The sequence below is a fragment of the Gavia stellata genome, chromosome 27 (assembly GCF_030936135.1).
Source record: "Gavia stellata isolate bGavSte3 chromosome 27, bGavSte3.hap2, whole genome shotgun sequence".
Taxonomy (NCBI): Eukaryota; Metazoa; Chordata; class Aves; order Gaviiformes; family Gaviidae; genus Gavia; species Gavia stellata.
The window spans coordinates 8,037,704-8,062,048 of NC_082620.1; the positions used below are offsets into that span (position 1 = coordinate 8,037,704).

A 24,345-nucleotide genomic window follows, 5' to 3' on the forward strand; every position below is an offset into this window, starting at 1 on the left:
GGCTGCAAGCCAGAGCCACATTTCCACCATGATCTAAATCTGGGAAGCACAATGAATTAGACTGAAAGTCAGGAAGATGACTTCCCAGGCAGTATGTCAGCTTCAAAAATACATTTGATCAGTTGCTGAAGTTGGCTGATGGGGTTAGATTCTCTTAGTACCTTGGAGCACATAACTAACTGAAATAGGAAAAATAAATGGGAGTGATAAGATTTTAAAGCAAATAAAACCTTTTGAGATCACAAATGTTCAAAGTTTAGCTCTGTCTGAACTCTGAGGAAAAGCTTCCAGTTGAATATTTAATTCCAAACAATTTGCCATCATTTTTAAGCTGTTCTTTGCCCGCTGGACTGCAGAGCATAAGGTCAGGAAACTTTACTTGTGTAACTGTATTTGTGATGCAAATATTCTCACACTTGATTTTCCTTTTATATTCTTGTAAGGAATGTTGAATACTTCATAGAGGCAAGACTGGCAGGCAATCATTTGTGTAGAAACATTCTCAATCAAGTTTTCCAAGTTTTCTTTCATTATTCACTACCTGGTGGCAATGTGCAACAAGGTAGTCTTTCTGCAATTCCTGCAGCCTTGCTGGTGTGTTACTAAGGTTGCAGAATACTTTAAAGGAAAAAAATACATAGGGAGCAAAGAAATATTTGGTAGTATCTGTGTACAGCTCAGAGTTGAATAAACTACAGATATTTAATCTTTCCATGGGATAATGTAGCTTCAAGCTGGTTTACAAATCAATGGGTATCCAGTTCCACTATTTACACAGGTTATCAGGCTGTATTCTCTTCTTGATCACATTAATGTTGATTCATATAAATAACTTGAATTCTTCATAGTTATCGAACATTTACAGCAGCATGCCGTAAGAATATGTCCTAAGGCATGTTGCACAAGAGACTTTCTAGGAGCAAGTGTTACAATAGAGTTCCTTTTCTAAATAACTTCAACCGTCGGCTGCATGCACAGAATGAGGGATGCGTCCCAAACCAGTTGGAAACAGCCCCACAATCTTAAAGAATTGCAGCTTAACATTAAAGAAACATAAAGAAATGACCACTGCCGTTTTTCTATCCAGATTCTTCAATCTGGAAGAAGTGGGAATGATATCCTGTTAGAAAATGGCATGTATATAATGAAGTAAGTGATTCAGCTGAGTGGTCCCAGACCCTGACATGGGTATGGCAACAGATAAGAATGAGATTTATCAGCCTAGAAGGGAGGGAGATGTTTGTTGATAAATACTGATAGATTTCTGGTGCATAACTATTGCTGGCGGGGGAGTCTGGGCTGAAAGGAAAGCAGCCAAAGCTAGCTCCCTAGTGAGAACAATGCCCTCTCTGCTGATTGCAGTGATAGCTTGTTTAACATAGCAGCAGTCTGGCCAGAGCCAGACTCAAGTGCAGTGATCCTATTAAGACATCTTAAACGCTCTTCATGGCCTCACTAGCACTGAATGAAAGATCACAATTAGCCTGAGTTATAACCAAGCCAGTGATGGCGACTGTCTATTAAAAATGCTGGGTACTCAGAAAGGACTCCTTCCCTGTAAACTGCAGCATGTTGGGTTTTTGAAAGATACCATCCTCTGGCAAAGCACAGTGTGACAGAGTGGTGGAGGTGTGTGAACGTGCAGGAGTAGGGATGCTTTTGGCCATCAGGTGCATGGGCTGGGCAGTAGCTGAAATAGGTCACAGTTAATCCTGTCTGCTCTCCAGGACCCCGGGAAATGAGTGTCAGAATGGGTTGTGGTGAGTGTGAAATTGTGCTAGGCATGCATAATGCAGTGACACTGCTAATCAAACCCCTCTCGCTGTGACTAATCAGAAAGATCTATTTCATATTCCAAGGAATTAGCTGGAAGAGCAAGCACATAATGGAAAAATAAAGAACAAATCAGAAGCTTAGGCACAGGGAAAGATAAAGGCTTTGATCACAGTAGTTTAGTGGGCACAGAAAGAGGACAGAGAAGATAAAAGAAACAAATAAAAATGCTGATGAGAACAGTTAGGAACTGCTGAGAGAAGCATCCATTAATCTAGACCACGAGGAATAGATAAGAAGTTATGTGCCTTCCTGGTGCTTAAAGAAACAGCAGCTATAGGCACCTGAAAACAATTTTTTCCTCAGCATAACTCCATAGCAATCTTGCAGGGATGCATGCGGTCCCAATTTTTAAAGAAAGATTTCTTTAGGGCAATAAATGCACTCTATTCAGAGCAGCAAAGAAGAATATATTACTTAACAAAATACAACATGCCAAAAGTCCCCAAACTTCCTAAGAGGCAGCCCAGGCCAATGGCTGGAATATTAGCCTGGGAGACAGGACTACTTGATTGGCTTCCCAGTACTTTCCATGACTCTCAGGTGGTCTGAGAAAAGTTGAGTATCCTGGAAAGACTTGGGGCTTTAAAAAAATCTCAGTTCACGAGAAATTACATAGTAAAATTCAGAAAGTTGGTGCTGCTGCTCTCAGCAGAGAGGCTACTAATCCAGTAGGCCATGTGAGCTGTTTTCTTCTCTTTTTGATTTAAACCCTGATTCTTTCTTCATACAGTTTTTGTACTGATATTATTCCTATCTGTCAGCATGGATAAGTGGGAGGAGAACCAGATTCATGGTCTCTCTGTAATGAAGTTATTTCACTTGAGTGCAGCTGAGCATCTGTGTGTCTGTTCTTTGTGTGTCTAGATTTCCATGCTTACATAGTATCTTCAGCAATATTAATTGTGGCAAAGGAGACTATACATTATCTCCATTCTCTATACAATGCGAGTACATTGTATAGACATAGACATCTCAGACTAGGTATTAGGAAATTTTCTTTACTGAGGGGGTGGTCAACCACTGGAAGAGGCTTCCTAGAGGTGGTCGGTGCCCCACGCCTGTCAGTGTCTAAGAGGCATTTGGACAATGCCCTTAATAACATGCTTTAACTTTTGGTCAGCCCTGAAGTGGTCAGGCAGATGGACTAGATGATCATTGTACATCCCTTCCAACCAGAACTATTCTATTCTAAAAGCCACAGAAGGATCAAACTATCGACTGACTGACACTGAACCAAACCTGCAACTAAAAGAGGCAATGCTAACAGAATAGCAATGTGAAGCTGTAAAGAGATTTATTATTCCAATCAATCAAAAATCCAAAACAAAAATCAAGAAAAAAAAAAAAATTCCAAAGCCCTAAACAACTGGTTCTCAAAAATTTCAGCATGAGACACAGAGAAATTCCTATCTGTTGATTACTATTTTAAGAAAAATCAGCAAAGTTATTTCTTTAAGCTTGCAAATGTAGCCAACAGTTGTTCAAGGATATAATTTAATGCTTGGAAAGAAACTATCCTTTATCATCTTGATGACAATTAGGAGCAAAAAGTACTCATCAGTGTCACTAGGAATAAAATCAGACTAACTTTTCTTGCATTTGAAAGGAAAGAAGCCCACTCTTACCTGTGCTCTTAGGGAAGAAAAAAAGGAGCATGCGAAGAAGAAAAAAAGATGCAAGGGTACAGATGGTGTCGTTGCCTATTGGGTTGATTGCATGGCTGCTGAATGAAGTTTCACTTTGGAATGTTGCCTTTCAGAAAACAATGTAACAAAAAAGAAAATGTTCCATTTCCCTTTCATCCTAATCAAAGCAGGAGAGCAGTTCTCAGTATTGCTTTAATCTTTGTTTTCAATAGTAGTTTCTATTTTTCTCCATGGTTGTATTATCACACTCCAAAAACATTGGGATGAATTCACTTGGAGCAGTCAAAACAAATATAGATGTCTGTTGTTTTGGGCCCCACCCTCATTGCTTCTATTTTGCACAGCATAGGCGTACTGCTGCCAAATTAAGCTATAGTCTCCCATTGCACAGATGAAACACCAAACCATACAGAAATTGGGTATATCGGCACTATCTCTGCGCTGCCCCCTAAGTCTAGCAGTCCTTACAGGTGGTGAAGCTACATACACGACAGCAAGCAAAACCCTTTGGAGCGCGTGAGACGTTGATTCCCATGCTGTCCAGCATGGATGATGAAGAATGAGTGCTGAATCATGGCAGAGCAATTGCATTACCATCTTGGCTGTTGCCTCCAACCCTGACCTCCTACTTGTACATTGATCACTTCTTGATTAGTTCATGCTCCAGTGCTGTCTTTTGTGCACAAATACCCGGGAGTGTGAAAGATGATACTTAGCGGGCCCTTGTAGACACCCTCCTGAGAGATTAGCTCCTTTACCTGCACTGGCAAACTGAGAAACAGGGATCTGGAACTCCAAGGTGAAGTCTGGAGTATAGCTGCCTCTGTGTCCCAGATAACAGGGTATTAGTCACTAGATTGGATGGATCACCCCCCTTGAGTCTCATCCTTCATATTATCTATGTTCCCTGGGTCAGAAAAAGTTTACTTGGCATTTGTACTGCTCCACTCCCCTATATTGGTGCTGATCATTGCAAATCCACTAGACTATGAGTGGGTCATTCAGGAGTGGGTCATCTGAGTGGTGTAACACATATGGTCCTTCGCAAATATAAAAGACATTACAAATGTTACTTTTGACTGATCTTTTTCACTGGCCCATAAAAATAAGGCTACTTAATTGAACAGTATGTGTTAAAGCTAATCAAATAAATAGCAAGGAAATATGTGATTATTATTTATAAACTGCAAGCTATTTGAATGTTTTCCTTCACTATGATTGGAACTCATGTGTTAGAATTAGTTCAGTTTAGCCAGACAAAACACTTTCTTCCCAAGGGGGAGTTTACATACATCCACAGTAATTTTAAAGACTACTGAGTACTGCAATTTGCCTTTTTCTCTTAGCTCTCTTGATCAGTTTTGTTTCACTACTTGAAACTTTCTACTTCTAATCTTGTTGTACCATGTTCAGTGCCACGTCCATTGCATATTTATCATGAGCTTCTCATCTTTCCCTTATTCTTGCAGCCTCACAAACAACCTAGAAAGCAATGAGACACTGGAAATCCCTAAACAGATAAATTAATGTATGCTACAGCTTGAGGCCTCTCGCTTAAGTCTTGTTTTCAGCTTTTTAAGTTCAGTATTTTTGTCAATTTTGAGACCATAGTCTGTGATTTTCCAGGCCTCTTCATAATGCTGCTTTTCGAAATTATATTGTGCAATCTTATGAAATGTTTTGGTTAAAATTTCACTGCCAGGGCTGTTCATGATGCTGCGCAGTGCCATAGATTCGTCTAACTGCAGTGCCTCAATATACTGCTTAACTGCGGCTTCTTCCTCAGCCATTGACAATAGCAGGTGTCCTTTTGAGCAGTGGTCCTCAACGCGTGTTTTAAGGCTGTTACGGCCATGCTTCTGGATCACTTTCTCCATATCTTTTAAAGCTTTGTCATATTGTTTCATGTGCGTAAGGCAAGCAGACCTCCGTCGGAGATACCTTGGATTATCTTTGCTTGCCAAGATAGCCAGGGTGTAATAACCAAGAGCCTTCTCGTAGCGATATTCTTTAATCAGTGCATTTCCTTCTTGGGCTGCTACCTGTGGACAGAAAGTTACTTAATATTAGTTAATAAAAGTGAAATAAAAAGAGTAAAATAACTGGTCTGGACTGGCCACAGGTAAACACAAACACTAAGAAATTTTTGATACTTTTTCAAATGTTGAAATTGCATCTAGTTAGAGAACATATAATTGGCATATTTTTTGCATGCAGATATAAAAATCTTGGATCAATGGGCACTTGCTGTTATCTCAAGAGTGTCTGAACCACTCTGTTTCTGCATGTTTTGCTAAAACTTTCTCAGAACATTTCTTCTGAAGTTGTTTACATTCCTTAGGAATGATACATGAACTGAAATCTGAATGGACTAAACTCTAAAAGTAGACAGTGTTCCCTTCATGAAACCAAATTTCTGCCATGGTCTGCTCTAACAGGTGACTATATGGAAATTGCATCTTCTGGTCAATAGAAAATTAGCCCCATGTACTGCCCCACAAATATTGCCCCACGTGCTAATAATGAAACTTGGTCTCTACTGAAGTTTACCCAAGTTATAGGAAAAAATGGCCAACTGATGGCTCTGCTAATCATTAATATCTCGAGTGCAAATGAACTATCTGCCCTTATCTGAAGGGAAAAACAACAAGAAAATAGAGAAGGCAGAAAGAGCCACATAATTTTTAGGTTCATAAAGGTCAATAAAGAAAACTCCATTAGAACTACTTGCCTCAAATGGATTTCTCATTATTTCCCTTTATTGGTAATAAACAAAGCTTTTAACATGCTGCAGCAGAGGGACTATTTAAGTTATAAACAAGGCTGTCACCAGTAGCTTAGGTCTTACAGAAGGCTGAGCCAAACAAGCTGAGACTTCAAGCACTGGATACATGTTTTCATCAGTCTCATTCCATGGGATATCACACGTTGCCTTTGGATGCTTGTGGCTCCCCAAAATTCAGTTAGTCCAGCCACTGTCTCAGTAGCCACACTTTAAGGCTGGCTCAGGTCTTCCAGTCTCTTTGTGTGCCTTGCCTTTTTATTTTGGTTGACTTGGATTAGAATTGATTGCTGTTTAACAGAACTAAGGAAAACAGGTTCTGGATGAAATGGATCGATACTGCAGGTCAAGTCCAAGCACCTCATCTGAGACCAGTGGCATGAAATAACTTACCTATTCCTAACTGGGGTAGAATTCTTCACAAACTGTTATTTTGCTATAAAGGAATGTAAAATCCTTTATGTAGTCATATTTCTCAGAGAGTCTCTCAGCTTCCACACATAGGAATAGAGATAGGACCTCTCCCCAAATAGTGTCAGTCACTGGCTTTAATAGTTCTGGCCATAAATTGTAAGGCAGCCTGTCCAAAAACATTTCAGATGTCTGTGTATACATTTAAAGAGTAGCAAATTTAGTTTGTTCTTTCAAGTGTTTTTAAGGCAACTAGTCAATGCAAGTGTTTTCTCAGTGGCAGGATTTTAACAAGAGATCAAGGTGGAATTGCATCTGCATGTGAGGAGCATCCTGACAAGAGAAGATTTTCTGTCCTAGAAATTCTAAAGTTCTAGATCACATTGGCTAAAGAGCACAGTGCGGTTCCTCAAAATACCTTGCGTTTGTATAGTTAAATTGTCATTTGCCACCTTTAAAGTGCATTTGTTGTCTCAACGACAGAAGAAAAATATAATTTTTGTTGTTCTGCTGAATGACTAATGCTGAACCTGCTAGTGTGCTAATCAGGATCATTTTGCTTTACTGCACTACACACAATATTGGCACTTATTAGCTGAGCCACTGCTTTGACTTCTTCACATTTCACTGACAGTCCCCAAAGTAAGCAAGCCACAAGAATCTGGATTTCCTGCCATACTTAGAGGAAAAAGGTGCATCTGAGAATAAACAATTATCTCTCATCTTCACCGATGGAGTAAACATGGGCGTTAGGCAGCTGGATTCTCTTTTGGCTCTGCCTGGCTTAAAGAAACTGAGCTGGGACCCATTTTTGGTGAGTAACAGACAGATTAATTAGCAGCTTGCTTGCACATCATCCTCTGAACAAAGATAAATATGAAAAGAAGACTTATGGAAAGAAGATATAGGAAGTGCATAGAAAGCCAGAAGGATATTGCACAACTGAGTTAAGCTGCTGTCTGCATGTGGCTTTTGAGAAGCACTGTTTGCCATTTAGCCTCAATGCAGGTGGCTTTGGAAGGCCAAGAGCAGGCTATGTACTCCATTCACAGATGAACTGTGGTCCATCTTCAACCTTGTCACTAAAGATTTGATTATGGCTTCCAGACTGAAATGATTCTCGTGCCAGCTAGAAAGGGCTGGGCTGGCCATAAGTTACTGGTAATTGGACTGCTTCTGGATTAGGTCCCTGTGTGCCTTTCTACCATCTAGTTACCTCACTGTGTGATAAAGGACTGAAAATACACATATTTTTGTCGCGTTTTTGGTTCCAGACCCTAGTGACTAATCTTATGTTGAAGTTGACCAAGGTTCAATCCCTTAGAAAAGAAAAAAAAGAGTGAGGAGTTTAATGGACATGGAATTATGGCCAAGGATTATTCTCCGAGCAGTAAATACCAGAAGATGGATTGATCAGCATTGAGCTTTGGAAGAGGGTTGGATGTTTTCAGAACAGTTTGGAAGAAATCTTTCCTTCTTTACCTGCAGACCCTATTTGGGGCCCACATGCCTTCATGGCAACTTCTACCTTGGGCTGAGGGCCTAAATCTGACACAGACCATGTAGCTTTTGAGACCATTTCTGTAGGAGTCAGCTCTGGATATCCTATGGCATGTCAACAGCCAAGAGAAAGTGCAGCTCTGAGGATCTGGGCAAGGAGCTAGCAATCAGTTATGCATTTAACCTTTGACATAGGAAACTGAAGGGTTGAAGCTGCACTAGCGGCAAGCAAACTCCCTTCCTCTGACCTTTTGCAGTTTAATAAATCTTTCAGATTCCTATTCCCATGTGGCTCTCCGAGTTGTTTACAAATTTCTTAGCATGGGACCCCTTAGACTATAAATAATGAAGAATTTTATTGCTTTGTTTTTCATGAAAAAAATCAGTACATCAAGGAGCTCTCCTTTCTCCACCCTTTCCTATTCAGCTTATGTAGAATTATTTTTAGCTTTTCAGACCAGACTCCAGGATAATGATGACACATTTCTATAATGCCTACAATCTCCAAACACTCTAAACCAATGTGGCAGTAATACTTTTGTGCGTGGAGTGCTGAGACTGAGGGCTGAGCGTAAACCACTAAACTCTTCTTTTCCTCCTTATTTGTGAAATGGAGGTAACAGAAAGAGCACCTGCCCCTAGAGTGTAGTTAGGAGCCATGGCAAAGTAAGGCCATCGTTGGGTTTTTTTGGCACTAATTCTGTCCGTAAGCTTTTTCGCTTTTACTGAGATCTTCCTTTCACACACAAACTGGAATAACCTTGCAGGCAAAAGGAAGTGCTACTGGAAAATCCTTTGAGACACCAGGCAGGTGAATTAACCGATTCCTTCCCCACCCCAGCAAAGTACATACTTATCCCCTTGTCACAAAATACATGTAAAAAAATGTTGTCATTCTGGGCTAATCAGTAACAAAAGTAATCACACTCAGTAAATCTTTGAAGATTAGAGAATAAAGACTTCCAGGTGCTTGAGCCCAAATGTTTACTCAGTTGAACAAAAGCACAAGATTAAAGATAAGGGAAAAAAAACCTACTCTATTTTACTTCCAACACTGGTATTGAGTTTCAGTCTTGGAATCAGTCCAGTCACCCCTATTCTCTCAAGTGGCAGAGAAATCTTTCATGATAAATAAGACACCAGTAAGGGGTTTTATTCCAGATGCTGTTCCATAGCTGCCAAAAAAAGACAGAAATAAATTGCCTCTCCCATTTTAAAGGTTTCACTAATCTGTGGCACCAGTGAGTTCCTAATACATCAGTGTAGTTTAAGCTGTACAAAAATTAGTTTGGTGGGTTTTTTTGAGTCTTCTTTTTTTTTCTTATTGCCAGCATAGAAAATCCCTCTGGTGTTTTCTCAGAAAGCAGCACGGATGGACTTAGCTGTGAGACTTCCATACAGAACAAGTGATGTGGCAGCAAGGGAAATTCAGCTGTAAAACGTATCTTCATTTATAGACACCTCCTTAGGGCCTCCATAGACATATTCTTGATTGTACCTTTATCAACTTTATATAGTGAAAGACTGCAAATTGGCTCTAAAATCTTCAAACTCTTCCCCATAAGACTGAACTTTTTACATTATTCAGAAGAGAGGGGCTCTTTTCTCTGTAATGGGGTATATCTAGGGACCGGTAAATTAATACTTGTTTACTTACATCCTCCTGCTGTTTTGCTAAAATACATACAAAGTACTCCTCTCAAGATGCATTAAGTATATCAGCATGTTGTTTGTTTTATAACCTGAGAGAAAGCATAACAATATAGCTTCTCACCAGGGCGCACACAATCTACAAATTGAATAAAAGGAAGCAAACTGATTCTCAGAACACAGAGCTTCTGGGTAATCAGAATTGCAGATGCTTGAGTGAATGTTAAAACTCCCCACCATCAATCTGACCTTGTCCTGTCTTATTATTGGAGATGCTTTTTCAGAGCTGGATACACTTTGGGGGAGAAACTTGAAAAAAATACTGAAAAATGCATACTTGGGTGGACTAGAGCAATGTGCCATTTTTGTGTCAAACAGTTTTAGCTAAGAAAACGAATACCAATCTCAAAGGCTAGTCGTTTTATAAAAATGTGAATATATTTAAATTTCTAAATGTTACACTAAAGAGCAAAAAGGATTGAAGCATTTAATGTGACTGAATCAGAACCTTCAGTTTCATTTCACCAAGAAAATGAACAAAACATGAATTTGCCTTCTCCAGAAGCCAGCTATGAGCACTATGTAACTCATACAGAGTACAACGCTAGCAATGATCTTGTTGAATCTCTAGCTGCTACCCCTCTCATCCTCTGCATTTTAGCATTGGGATTAAACAGGTCTCATGCTAGGGAGACCAACAAGAAATGCCCCCAAGTGGTAAGAAGTGGTAATGATGAATTATTAGAGACTGAAGCAAGGTCACTGCAATGAAAGAAGTTTGGATTCAACTCCCTATTGGCTGAAGTGAAGGCTGGAGGAAGAAGCCAATTTGTCCCTTGTTCATCTGATAAATGGTCTTCCCACACCTCACTTCTATTCAAGACAAGGCAGGGAAAATCTCTGCAGCCTCGTTTTGCTTCCTATTACTTTCCCCACTGAATCCACAGATGTGGCATCAAAAAAAGGTTGTACCTGAGAGAGATGCTGCTGTTGCTTAGCGTCTATGAAGTTCAGCAGAAACCCCAACTCCCTTTCATCTTTCTTAGCTAGGATGCTGAATGAGTGAGCTGCCACTGACACGTTCCTCTTCTTGAGCTGCAGCACAGCTAGTCTTGCACTAGCAACATCATCAGCAAGAGAGTGGCCAAATGCTTCCTGAAGGTGATCAAGGGCCTCTTCATACCTTCCTGTTGGTTAACACCAGTACAAGCTATGTAACCCATTCCATGTGGAGAAAGAGACATCAAGAAAACTTACTAAAGCAGGATTTAGGTAGCCTGTCCACAGTCCACATCTAAGGGTATTAATAACTTCATACCCTTTCCCAAAATATTTGCAAAATTCTCTTGAAAAGTACTACACAACAATACACTTGCCATTTAACATTCACCTTCTTTTAATTTACTGTTTATTCACTTAGTCTGATCAGCTATGTAAAAGAATGGGAACTTACCATTTGCAATCAAAACATCTGTGTAGAAGATGTGATATTGTGCATCCTTGCAAATTTTAATTAGTGCTTTTGCAATCATGAGAAGATCCCTGAGGGTTTCTTCTTTGGAAAGGTCTTTACTAGCAACAAGCTCAGTTAACACAGTCCTGCCATGCTGAAGAAGCCATTGAGTGATCAACCCCTGGGCTTCATGCTTTAAAGACAGGATTGCTGGGATCACTACTCCTGCCTCCACCTTAAGTGCTGAGATCAAATCTTGCACTGCCTCCTATGTCAAAACAAGACCAAAAAAATGAAATGGTAGCAATAACTATGTATTGATAATTTGTTCTTTCAAGCGCTTTCAGTTCTCTGCTGTGCTACAGGTCAGCTGTACACCTTTGGAAGCTCTTTGCTCTTCCCTGTCCTTGTGCTGCATCTTCTCCATTTGTAAAGCTGATATAAGAGCATAAAGACAGGTTTGAATGACTATTTGCAAAGTGTTTTGAACCCCTCAGATTATCATTGAAAAAAATTCTTACATCGACAAGAAAGAGATGCTGTGAAGTGCAAGCAGGATTTCACTCAGCCGGGACAAACCAGCACAAATCCACACACCCAACTGGAGATGCACCATTTCCAATTCACTGTAGGATTGGTGTGATACACAGGTAAAGTGTAAGGCTATTGACCACATTAGAAGCAGATAGACCATGCAAACATCTGACGTGATTTCCAGGCAATGATATACTGCAATCTCCAAAGTAACACTAATTGCACACATAAGCTTTTCACAGATGATGGAGAGGGACTCACTAAACCTTGAAACGGTTCTTTCTTTTTCTTCTTGTTGTTGCTATGTTTCATCTAACACAACATCATATCATGAAAACATGAGATCAAACATAGGGGAGAGTTTGCAGCACTGCAAATCAATGCATAGTAGTGACAGTGAATATGATCTATGATGAAGGTTTAGTCTTCCTTTCTCTAGACTTGGGAAAGCAAATCAGTAATGTCAAGTGGACTACTTATACACCCAGCCAAAACAAGAGCCTTCATTGACTAAATTCTGTGAGAAACTCTTTTGATTTCAGTGAGTCTATGACAAAGCCTGTGGTACCTTACACTAATATTGCTTAATACTGTCAGAAAAAATCACCAGCAAATCAATATAGTGATCATACCTTCTGCTGCTTCAGAGCAAGGTAAATGAATCCTCGTCCACTCAGAGCTTGCACGTTCCTGGGGTCCTCCTTTAGGATGGCGTTATAATCAAAAATAGCAGTTTTCTTCTGACCAAGGCGCCCATAACATCGAGCCCTGATGAGAAGGCAATCTTCAGCATAACCACCTGGAGGAGAGAAATGCAGCCATGCTTACTTGAAAGGTCTCAAGTCTACTGCTCTAAACCAGGGTGCAGTAAATCCCAGTGTGTGCAGACCACTAAGCCCCACTGAATGGCTTCAAAGCGGCTAAGTGAAAATCATGCAGTAGACCTATATGTTGTTTTATGGTGACTGCAGGAATGAAAAGTAAGTATCACTTTATTCAGAGCTGTGACAAGGTTGAAATAAGAGGGGTGTGCTGGATGGAGGCAAATGTGCTATGGTAAGGAACTGCAATCCACAGATGTGACTGGAAGAAGAACAAGGAAGGTGCTGGAGAGGATATCCAAGGATATCCATATGAAGCTATAGAAAAATTCCACTTTGCTGGAGGATACCTGATGAAGTACAATGAGAGTACTTAAGTGCTAGTTTCCTTTATTTTTGTTGCCAGTGGAATTCCTGTGGCATGCTATCAGTTCTGAGTTGAAAGGAAAAAAAGAATCCATGTCAGGTTGGTTTCCAAAACACAGTGCTGAATCAGTTAAGTGTCCTGCTGAGGCTAGCAGAATTCTCTCAAAGAATGAATTTTCACTGCTGAAGTCTTGAAAGTGTTTTCTGCTGTGTGTTACAAAGACAAGGCTACTTTGATGTTCTAGGTCTTGCGGTGTACATACATGCCAATGTCATTCTGCAGGTTAATGGTGAGTTGTGGTTCAGTGCTGCTGTTCAGGACTGGAGTTCAATGTTTAGCTTTGCTTCAAAATTCCTATCTAACCTCAGAAAAAGCACTCAGTTTCTTTGTATGTCATCATCTAACTTGGGAAACACATCTTTTATGGCTGGTTGGGTTAATTTCAGTGTGTTTGACACAAGCCACAGAAACATTAATGGGACATAGAGACAAAGCGGTTTGGGTGTTATGCTCACCTAATACTAATGTCAGCCTAAAAGCTTTCCCACACAGCCCACAGGCCCACCCACCAATGTAAGTATGAATGTGAACCTGGTCTTTGTGACATAAAGCTATAGCCATGTTTCTCACTTATGGATAGCTGACAGTAGAAACCAGTGTATCTTTGTACTTGTTCTATAGGCCATCAAGGAACAGGCAAGCCTGGACCAGTAAAAAAGTCTGGGCTGCAGTATCTGCAAAAAACCTTTTCAGAGCATGTGTTTTGCTACTAAGATGAATTTTTCAAAAAAGAACTATTCTGCATATTATAAACAGAAGAACCAGTTCTGGAAATAGCTAAAAAGATGTATATATATTTATATTTACAGACAGAAAAAAAATAATTCTAACAGTGATTTACAGAAAGAAAGGGCACTTTGCTGAGAGTAGTTGTATGGCTGCAATTTGATTTATAACTGTAACTGTCCTACTGTGACTCAACTCTAACTTTCCAGACAGGAACCACATTGTGCCAGGCACACCAAAAACACAGGCCCGCTTCAAAGAGTCTTCAGTCTAGTTAAACATGCCAAAAGAACACCATAATAAAAACCTGAATGAGTGGAAAAGGTAACAGACTGAAAATCATAAAATCACATTGCTCAACTAGCTCAAAATCTTCCTGGTTTCTAATGAAAACAAATACACATGTCGATCAACACTGTCTCTCCTCAAATATCCATGACTGCTTTTCTGATTGCCTCAAAGTCTCAGCAAGAGTGGGTCTCCTCAGGAACCGCTGAAGGAAACAAAAGGAGTGGCCTGCTTAATGCACTCAACCTTCCCACTCAGGCAATTTTTTTTTTCTACCTTCTTGGGGATACCTGGACTCAGCCAGCTGACACTATAAAGAAATTGCATGTTTGGCAATTGTCATGAAACTGCTTCTATCAATTTTTGAGGAGCTCTGGAAAGCTTTGCTATTTTGCCCTAAAGTCTTCCATGCATTTTCACAGGGAACTCTAAAAGACAGCATTGTGATGCTGCTCTGGAAAGCAGCAAAAGGAAGATGAGGCTATTGTAAAAGGGAATGTCTCATATCTCCACATCTACCCCTCCACCACACCTTTCTCCAAAGACATCATTAATGTGCAACAAATGGAGGCAACCTACCAATGACACGACCATCATCTCAGGATCTGGGCTGGATTAGAATCCAATTAGAAGGAATCCTTGGAGATTTTAGTATGATGGAATAGGAGCAGCACTAATAAGAGAAGAACACTCTAAGAGGAAGATATGTGAGGATGGAGGCAGAAGACCATTTGGCTCTTTTAATAAAGTGGAGTCAGAAGGTACACAGTGTTTTGGATAAAACAGTAATCCAGACAGGACTGACTAATTTCCTGTCAAACTTAATATGCACTGGGATTTGTGATACTAAGATTCTTTTTTCTCTGCTTTCAAGTAAGTGCTGCCCAAATAAACACATATAGTTGACAATGAAAGTCATAGTCCATTCATTTACTGGTTGCAGAGCATATATCTTTCTGCCATCCACATGCTCTTTCCTTTCAAGGCAATTTCAATACGGATCTTAATTTGCCCAGGGTTGCAATCAATAACTATGGCATCCCAATACTGGATGATAAATCATCAGTGCCACTGTAAATATTTGTTCATAGGGAGGTCAGCAAATGCAGCGTCTTGCACAGCTGCCTGCAGAGATGAGCCAGCAGACAGACTCCTAGCAATTCTTTTACAGTAATGAGGCTTTTTCTCCCTCCTGATATGCTCCAAAACTTCTGTACCAAAGGTTATTATTGCTCTGGAGCTCTATCAATTGGCTCCCATAAAGACAGCATCTATTTCTTAACAAGCATCTGTTCTAGCAGGTGGGGAGTTGATAAGCTGGAATGCATGGGCTGTGAAATGGAACCATCTCAAAGCAATTAACAGGGGTTTTTTCCATTTTCGTAAACCAATCTCTTCTTCTCAATGCTGCTGTCATAACATTTGCTCAGAGTGAAAGGCAGATTTCCATATAAACATGGTTTTACTTGGAACATGCCAGAAGCCACGTTAGCCTGATCTCTCTCCTTAGGAAAAGCTAGGATAATGATGCATTTAAGTGGTTGCATTCACTCTTTTGCACTGGAATTACGCATTCATTGTTCTGTTGGAACAAGAAGGCAGGTTGTTTGCTGCAATGACTGTATTTACAGCATGTTTATTCTGATGAAACAGGAGGTACCAAATAAATTTCACTGGTAGGAAGGGCACTAACTGATGTAACAAACTAAGGCTGAAACAGGGGAGCCTTCTACTTTTACACTGCTTGTCTGAAATGGGTTGAAGCTGGCTCTGTTTCAGCAGCTTTTCCAAATTACTTACCAGCTAGCAACTCCTCTAAAAGTTACACAAAACAAATACGATGAAGGCTTCTTCTTTCTTCTGAAAGGAGGATTTCCTTCATCTAGATGATTCTGTGAAGTGTCCCCTCATTCACTCTCTTTCAAGGACTAACTGCTCACAGGGACCAAATTCCCTTCTCCTTTATCACGTTTGGCTTTGATCTCTTTAAGAAACCATTATATTGTATTTTCAGAGAAGCTCTCATCTCTTTCTAGATCAAGTTTAATTTTCTGGGTAAATATTTTCAAAAAATATGGTCATCCAACCTAGCAGTTGGACAACAGGATCAAAAATCCCTGGCTTCTCTTGACACTAGCAGGCTTCAGGCTTACCTCAGTCACCTGAGTGCAGAGTTACTTACCGAAAAATAGTTTTATAGAAGGAAAATTAATTCTGTAGGATTTCCTTGAAACTTTTCCCTATATTTTGAGCATGTATCTGTTGCTGTGATAAAACAGCCTCCCTGCATTGTCCAGAAGAATCCCCCTGCCATTCTGCTTTTCCTTTACCAATGGCAGAACAGCGTTATGCTGCTTATCTTAAAAGGGTCTTTTTTGATACCAGAGCAAAGAAAGAAAGCATGGCACATAAAAAGGAAAATAACCTAATGGCTCTGAGAAGATAGCACTGCTAATATTAAAACATGTAGTTTTTTCAACAACACAGCTGTACTTGTGAGAAAATCTGTGACCATATATATGAAAAAAATTATGGTTACAGGTCAATTTGTCCAGATCAATTACTCAGAAGCAACCTACAGCAACTGAACGGTAATTGCAGTTTGATGTTTGGTAGCAGGTCTACCATAGCAAAAGACACTAAAGTGTAAAGAAGACACACATTGTGTTTCCTGTACACTCTGCACGTTACTTTTCTGGAGCAGGAAAAACAGGGAAATTATTAGATTGGAAATTTCAAACCACCAGCTGGAAATAGATGGGTTCAGGATGTTAAAGATCTTTTCCAGGTTATGAAGGAATTGTGGGTTCTTTGTGTTGATATGACCCAGTAAGGGTGGTTTATGCCTGAACTTAACTTTTAGCATGTGAGCAATGCAATTTAAAATAATCCTCAGCTGTGCTCCAGGAGGATTTCATGTGCTAAACAACAGAACAAAATCACATGCTGGGTCTTCTGGACAGGTGAAGAAACGGGGCTGATGTCCCTGTAGAACAACTAAACTGGACCCTTGCAACCTATTTCAAGGAGTTCACAAGCTACTTATAGGACAGTAAGAACTGCAGTCACTGTTTAATTGCACTATTTCATGGGTCAGTGGCTACTTTAAACAAATTTTATCCTGTTCTTCACCTGCCTTTGTAAGTCTACTGCTTCAGTTTTCTCACTGGGGAAATGACAGACGAGAATTGGTTGGACATGCTTGCCTACCCACTGATCTGATTTCCCATAGAAGTAAATCTGTCAGTATCTTGATAACCCTACCTGAAGCAATGATGGCAAAGGAAAGGTACACAATGGCCTCTTTGATGTCAGCATCCTCCTGTTTGTCCTTTAAGATGGTCAGCGCTCTGAAATGGCAGTGAGTTTGCATCAACTTCCGGTCTTCATCTTTGAAAATGTCCATGATTGGCAGGAGGCAGGAGGTATCTCCAATTCTGATCACTTTCTTTAGCAGCTTAACAACGTGAGAGAAAAAGGCAGAAGAGAAAGATTGGCATGAAAAAATAAATGAAGTCATGCTAAAGCTGGAAATATTACTGTCTGCTGAGACAAGTATGCTCTTACTCAGTGCTTGCCCACATATCACTGCGGCTTCAGCCAGCCACGGTCCAGCCAAGGACCATGAATCTCTTTTACATAACTCCTCAGCTGGCCCTAGTGTAAATGCATGATGGAGAAAACATTACTACTTATCTTTTCTCACCACCACTGCAGCTGTGGAAATCATGCTGGGGAAATACTAATGCTGCTTTGCTTACTTTGGGCAGCATCTGTTCCAGACTGGCAGTTAACTGTTTTTATAAATACAGCTGAACCACTGGATGATTGCCCCAAACAGAAAGTTTCTGTGGCTCAGAAAGATTCCAGTGACCCCTTTTGACTGTAAAATGGAACCAAGTGAATTCATGGAAAATCAGTGAAGTGCTGTGTCTTTCTTTTAGTATTGCTATTGGATATCCGGGAAAAGTATGGATTCAAGTCCAGAAACTATTGTCCTCCTGGAAAAGAATCTTGCCTGACATATGGTGTCTATGCCTCCATTCACTAGAGTGAAAATCACCAACCACTTTTTTACTACATTTCCTAAGGAAAAGAATCAAAAGGTGTTTCCCCCAGTAAAGCAAACGTGCTTAGCAGGTAGTCAACATTCAAATCTGAGCCAGAGAAGCCAGGACAAGAACAAAGTTATCTTGCTGCACCAGACACATCCATTGAACTTATTACTTTCTCTATTTTTATTAATAGATACAAGTGTCTGGGTGCTGACAGGCAGGTGGGACAAAAACATTGTGAAGATAATTTTTCAGTGACACGTATGTTCCATCTAGAACTTGTAGCAGAAGCTGCAGATAGGAATCCAACTTCCAGGGGCAACATATGAACTCTAATAAAGTCATGTCATTCATTAATAGCCTTCCCAAAGGCAGCAAATCATACAGAACTTTTCCTTTTCATAGGGAGTGGTGAAGTGGTGACAGTAAAACCTTTCTCTTTATTGCTAATAGAATTTATATGGGATTTTAAAAAATGCAATAGTTCCCTCTGATGGCAGAACCTGGTAATTCAGCTTTATAATCCTTGGTAGGAGAACCAACATGTTGTAATCTCTTTCATGGTTTCAAGCACGAGTCATTAGCCACTAAAGAAAGAAAACTGCAGACTGATATTTGAGCTTCTGGGTTTTTTTCTTTCCCCACCTCCCGTTACAATGCTTCATTAGGATAATCAGTTAGGTACTAGTTCTGCCTTCTTTTCTCTAGGGGAAAATTACCAATCCCATCAATACTGTCACCAGGGGCAGGATGCTCAGTCATGCTCTGCCTAGTTAAAGTCTCTGATGAAAAGTGTCATTAAATAGCATGTGATGAATGGGCTGTATTTAGCTAGGAGTCCTTGTGCAGCCTGTGCGACAGACAGAAAGTCCTCCTCATGAGGCCTGTATTTACCAGTTTACCACCATTCCCAAGAAATGTCTTGAAGCACAGGTTGGGGTAGGTGCAGCCCCACTGGAAAACCCATCACAGGTTGTGCGATGGGGTGGGTCCAAACTTTGCACCATGTGGTGAGGTGGCCTCACAGTACCAGTGCCTTAGTTGTCACGTAACAGTGAGGAGCAGGAGACAAGCAGAGCGCTGTGCTGGGAAACTGAAAGCCCTTAGAACACCCTCTGGCAAGCCTATGTCTCTAGAGTGGTCCCTCTCAAGTTCTACTGTGCATCTTCTGTATCAGCCAAGAGGGTTGTTAAACCTCTTCACCATAGCATCACTGATGACTCTCTCATTCTCTCTGCTAGCCAGGTGCTCCTTACCTGGTTGCCATCATACAAGAAACCTTTCTTCAATTGCAGAAGCGCGAGTCTAGCCAGGATGGGAGACCTTTGTGGATTTCCTGAGAGTGCTAATAAGAGGAGCTTGTGAGCTTCTTCTACACAGCCCATCTGGTACAGGGCATCAGCACAAAGGATCCGTGATGCTTCATCAGAAGCGTCCAGCTCCACCAACAGAGAAGCCAGCTGGTAAACCCCAGGGGCATCTCTGGAGGAAAAAAAAAATAAAGAAAAAGGGAAAGACCACCTTCAAGGAAAAAATGCTAATGAGAGTCACAGAGCCTCTTTGTCTCACCTGGAAGATAAGCAGCAGGTTATCAATCCAGTATCAAAATGGATGATACATTTTACCATATCCAGCACCATAGACACCTCTGCCACTTAATTCCATAATTATAATCCCTCTTTATAAAAACATGTTCTTAAGCAGTTGTGGCTCTAAAGAAAGGTTAGCAAATAATGATTCATATCTGTGGTTGCAGCTGATACCACAGTGGGAAAAGGAAAAAGTAATGGGGGGGGGGGGGGGGGAGATCACCATTTCTAATGAAGAGCTCTGTGTTAAAATTTTCAGGGACTTGGGAGAACTGTGTTAATAGGTAGCATCTTGTACCAGGGGCAGTGACCTGTGTCTAAGGGGGCTTGTGTTTGTGCCCTGATCTGCCAGTGAAACAATGAATGAGTTAGCACATTTTTCTGCCCTTCAGTTAGCCCACTGGAGTGCAGGCCCAAGTACAGGGTATGAAATAGGCATCATGCAACTGAAGAAAAAGGCCGTAATAGTACTAAAATTATTGAGAGACTAAATAAATGTGGGTATCAGTTGTAAAGAGCAGCCACCTCAGATGAACTTTCACATGCTATTTCCCACTTCAAATTTTCAAGTTTTCCCCCGAAATACTAGTATTTCACATGAGGAAAAACTGAGAAAGTAACATAAAAATTCAGTTTTGGAGAAAATGGAAGACTTTTCCTGGGGTGGTATCAGACAAAAGTTTGAAAATGAAACACTGAAACTTTTAGATTTAAACAGTAGCTTGTTTTGTGTTGAAAGAAATAAAAAACTAATAAAGATACTTGCTCACTCCTAGCTTAGGCCAATTGGTGTACCATGGATTAACTTCCATAGAAAGATTGAGCTGATTTGGCTACATGGATCCTATCGCATTCTGAAATACCAGCAAAAGAGTATTTTGCTGGAATAATCACACCTGTGCAGTTTTATTTCAACCTGTTATGTTAATTAGGAACTTTAAAAAGGTCTATATCCTATTCTCAGTATCTGAAGCAAGTACGCTCTCTACTACTCAAGCCACTCCCTTTCTGTTAGAAAGCCCTGTTGCTTTTTCTGCCCACAGGCTGAACTGCCTCCTGGGTACCTCTTCTTCTGGAGCATCTTCTGTCCTTCTTCTTGGAGAACTTTTAGCAGCAGTCCTCTTTGGTTCCACGGCACATAGGACTTGATTGTGAAGATGGTTTCTTCCAGCTTTAACTGGCAAGCTGTGATATAATCCAGGGCTGTCAAGTAATGGCTGCCACCAGCAATGCGGGTAAGTCCACGCCCACATAAGGCTTTAATACAGCTGTTAGGATGTGGGGAATCATGCTCAATGACCTTTTGAAAGTCCTGCAGGGCTTGCTGATGGTCATGAGCATGGAGGGAGCAGAATCCTCGCAGTGCTAAGAGAGTATTGTAGTAAGTTTTCTGCTCTGCTGCCAAGAGGTGGTCACAGATACCCAGGGCAGTTCTGATGTGTCCATGCAGGAGATGGCAGTCCGCTAGCCGAACACTGAGCTCACGTTTGGGCCCTGGGGAGATCTGAAGGAGGAACTGGACTGTCTGGATGACAGAAGGGAGCAGTTCAGTACCATGATTGCCTCTGAGTTCAGGTCGAGTACGCACAGCCTCCCTGTATGCTGCAAACTTCACCTCCAGGACATTTCTAGCCTGTTCTTCTATCCTCTCAGTGTCATGTGGTGAGAAAAGCTCTTCAAAGAGTTTCATTGCCTGGGCAGGGTTTGCTGCAAAGGCTTCTGCTAAATCCTGCACCATTTCTTGCATCTGTCCACCCAAGAAGAAATATGCAGCAGCCCGTTCCAAGAGCAGACCCAAAGCTTTCTCATCTCTGAGATTATTATCAGTTGAGAAGCCCTTGAGGGCCTTGCTACAAACTGCCACACACTCCTCAAATTTGCTTTTCTTAAAGAGGTAAGCTGCCTGCACCCTGCAAACCCAGATATCATCCGGCGCCACTGCAGACAGGAAGTCATAGCAGTTGCCCAGCCACTGCTCCAAGGAACTGCAGTCTGGGCTTTCTTTCTGATCTGTTGAGAGATAATTAGAGAAGGCCTGGATGATGTGTGGCAGGTGATCCCTTTGCCTAGTACACACATAGGCCACTGCCTCAGCCCGATGCATCACAAAGGCTTGGATATAGTCTGCAACTCCCTTCCTAACTTGTGTCCCTGACAGCACCCATGCCAACGCCCTCAGCAGCAGCAGTTCCATTGAATACTTTGGGTTAGCCTTGAGCAGACTATTGCATTTACTCACCACCTCCTCTGAGCATCCTTGCCTGAGCAGGGTCTCCAGTTTATATACTGAGGACACCACATTGTCGGGACTTAGGGTGGAGAGAAAGATGGCAGCTATTCCCACACTGAGGGAGACGACGGCCAAGTTCTTGCTCTGGATCTTGGGAATCTGATTCTTGCCTTTGCACCACATCTCCAGGGTGGCTATCACTTTCTCCCAGAGCCCTTTGTCCAAGGAGTTCACTTTCTGTACTGCTGTGGGGGCACTGCAGCTGAAGGCAGCCATGTAGAAAGCGGTGGCTATTGGTAACTCCTGCTGGGCGAGACGCTGGTCCCCTTCTTGGCAGAGCAGTGCAGCAAGCTCCTGAGGTGACATTTTCTGCACTTGTGTCTTCACCAAGCAGCATCACATATGTAACATGGCTAGTGCCTGTAAAACAGAAAATCAGCAACGTGAGGGGCTGCGGAGCACGGGGGTTTTTTGCTTGGGGGCAGCTTTCCAAGTGACAGACACAAGCAAGCCTAGGTCCCGTGAAAAGCCAGTGTTTTGTCACTGACAGGCTTCCCCGGGAGCAAAGCCACGAGAAGAAACACTACAGAGGTTCTTAGTCCGCAGCCACGTAACATGGGCCAGAAAGCAGCCACACAACCGTGTTGGTGTTCCCCACCCCACTGACCGTCCAGGACGTGGGGCTGGGGGGCCTCCAGGCTTTCTCCTCCCTGGCTGAGATGTCAGTTTGATAGATTTTTAATCATCAGATGGTACATCAGTGCTGGCGGTGGACAAGGAGGCGGCAGAATAGCACCTTGATACCTCGCCCACCACTTGCCTCTCCTCCTTTGCCTTGGAGAGGCTGGAAAGGGAGAAGAAACTTTGCCCCTTCTCCCCGTTTCTGCCCCAGGAGTCAGTGGGAAAGATGCGGTTTAGTGCAAGGACCCGAGCCCCGCAGCCTGCACACCTGGGGCCTCGCCCTCCCGCTGAGGGGCCCTCAGGCGCGCTGGAGATCCCAGGGCGGGGCGCGGCTGCGCGCCGCCAGCGCGGGGCGGAGAGCGCGAATACCTGAGAGCGGGCGGCCGCGGGAGCGGCTGGGCGCGGCGCGGGCCTGCGGTGGGCCCCAGCGCGGCCTACTCCCGCCGTGGCGCTCCTGAGGCGGGGCGACGCGAGGCAAGGCGAGCTGAGCTGAGGTAAGGCGAGGCGAAGCAGCCGTGGACGGGACGGAGCGCAGGGCCGGGCAGCCAGGCGCCCCGTTGCCTGGAGACCGCAAACACTGCCCTGGCTCCGCCGCCGGCAGGCGGGCAGAGGGGAGCGGGCAGCCGCCGCAGGCCTGCGCGGCGGCAGGGAGCCATGCCGCCTGCCTGGCGGCGCCGGCAGCGGCCTCCCCCTGCGGCCTCGCAGCGGGGGCGGCCTGCGAGGAAGCCGCGTCCGTACCGCGCGTTTCTGCCTCGGGGCGGCCGCTCCCGGCCAGCGGCGGGGGGAAGGCCCCGGCCCCGCTGCGGCCCCGCCGGCCTGGCGGGCCTCGCGGTGCGGTTCGGGGTGGGCTGCTGTGACTTGGCTTGCGCTTTTCTTCCCTTCGCCTGAGCGGCCGCGCCGGCTGCAGGGGGAATGGCGCTGGAGGGGGTGGCCAGGAGAAAGGCTTCCCTTGGGAAAAGTGAAGCGGGTCCCTTGGCGCGCGGTGGGACTAGATAAAGCGGATTAGGTACCAAAAGCAGCAGACTCTGTCTGTGGTGCAGCCTACGTTTTTAACCGTATTTTTTAATAATAAAAGATGTTTTTAGCAGTAACTCAGTTGTGCTTTTAGGAGCGTTTAGACTGATGATGTTCCTTTAAGCCAGGGCCACTCCTGAAGTCCAACTTTTTCCTTATCCATGTTCTTTGACATTCAAAAGAGAAAAAGCCCTCTATGATTAATAGAGATCTTTTGCCATTTTATTAAGAGTTTGCCCATTACTTTGATTTGATTACTTTCACTTTAATTACCCTAATTAACCATCAAGATATAATTTAGCATTGCTGTCACATTAGGCCACAGGTGATATTGCCAAGAAAGACTTGAGGGCATAAAAAGAAACAGTTCTGAAATAGAAATCACATTAAAAGGAGCTGGGTTGATCAAACGTGTGTGCCTCTTTGCCCCTCCGCTGTGGTTCAAGCACAGCTTGTGGGAATAAAAACGAGACTGGTGCCTTCAATGGACTGTGGTCCAGGCTGCGAAAATCATTACCCATAATTTGACTTTGCTGCATGACTGAGTGGTGTGGAAGTTGCTTCCAGCCACATTTTGCCTTGTAGATACAAAGAACATGGAGGATGCCAGTACTCTCCATTCATCATTTTCTAGCATAAGAGTCCCAGTTTAGTTAAGAATCCAGTGTGCTCACTGCTATACATGGATGGTTTAAGGGGTGT

The 24,345-nt window shown here is 42.5% G+C and overlaps 1 protein-coding gene across 1 annotated transcript; it reads right to left on the bottom strand.

Annotated features, from left to right (window-relative positions):
- Window positions 1-5,005: 5,005 nt before the first annotated feature.
- Window positions 5,006-22,314, bottom strand: TTC34 (tetratricopeptide repeat domain 34). Its single transcript, XM_059829871.1, has 7 exons — window positions 20,720-22,314; window positions 19,386-19,611; window positions 17,339-17,531; window positions 12,445-12,611; window positions 11,279-11,546; window positions 10,798-11,012; window positions 5,006-5,524 (listed from the first exon to the last, which is right to left on the bottom strand). The coding sequence occupies exons 1-7, from the start codon at window positions 22,312-22,314 to the stop codon at window positions 5,006-5,008; spliced, it is 3,183 nt and encodes a 1,060-aa protein (XP_059685854.1).
- Window positions 22,315-24,345: the final 2,031 nt, after the last annotated feature.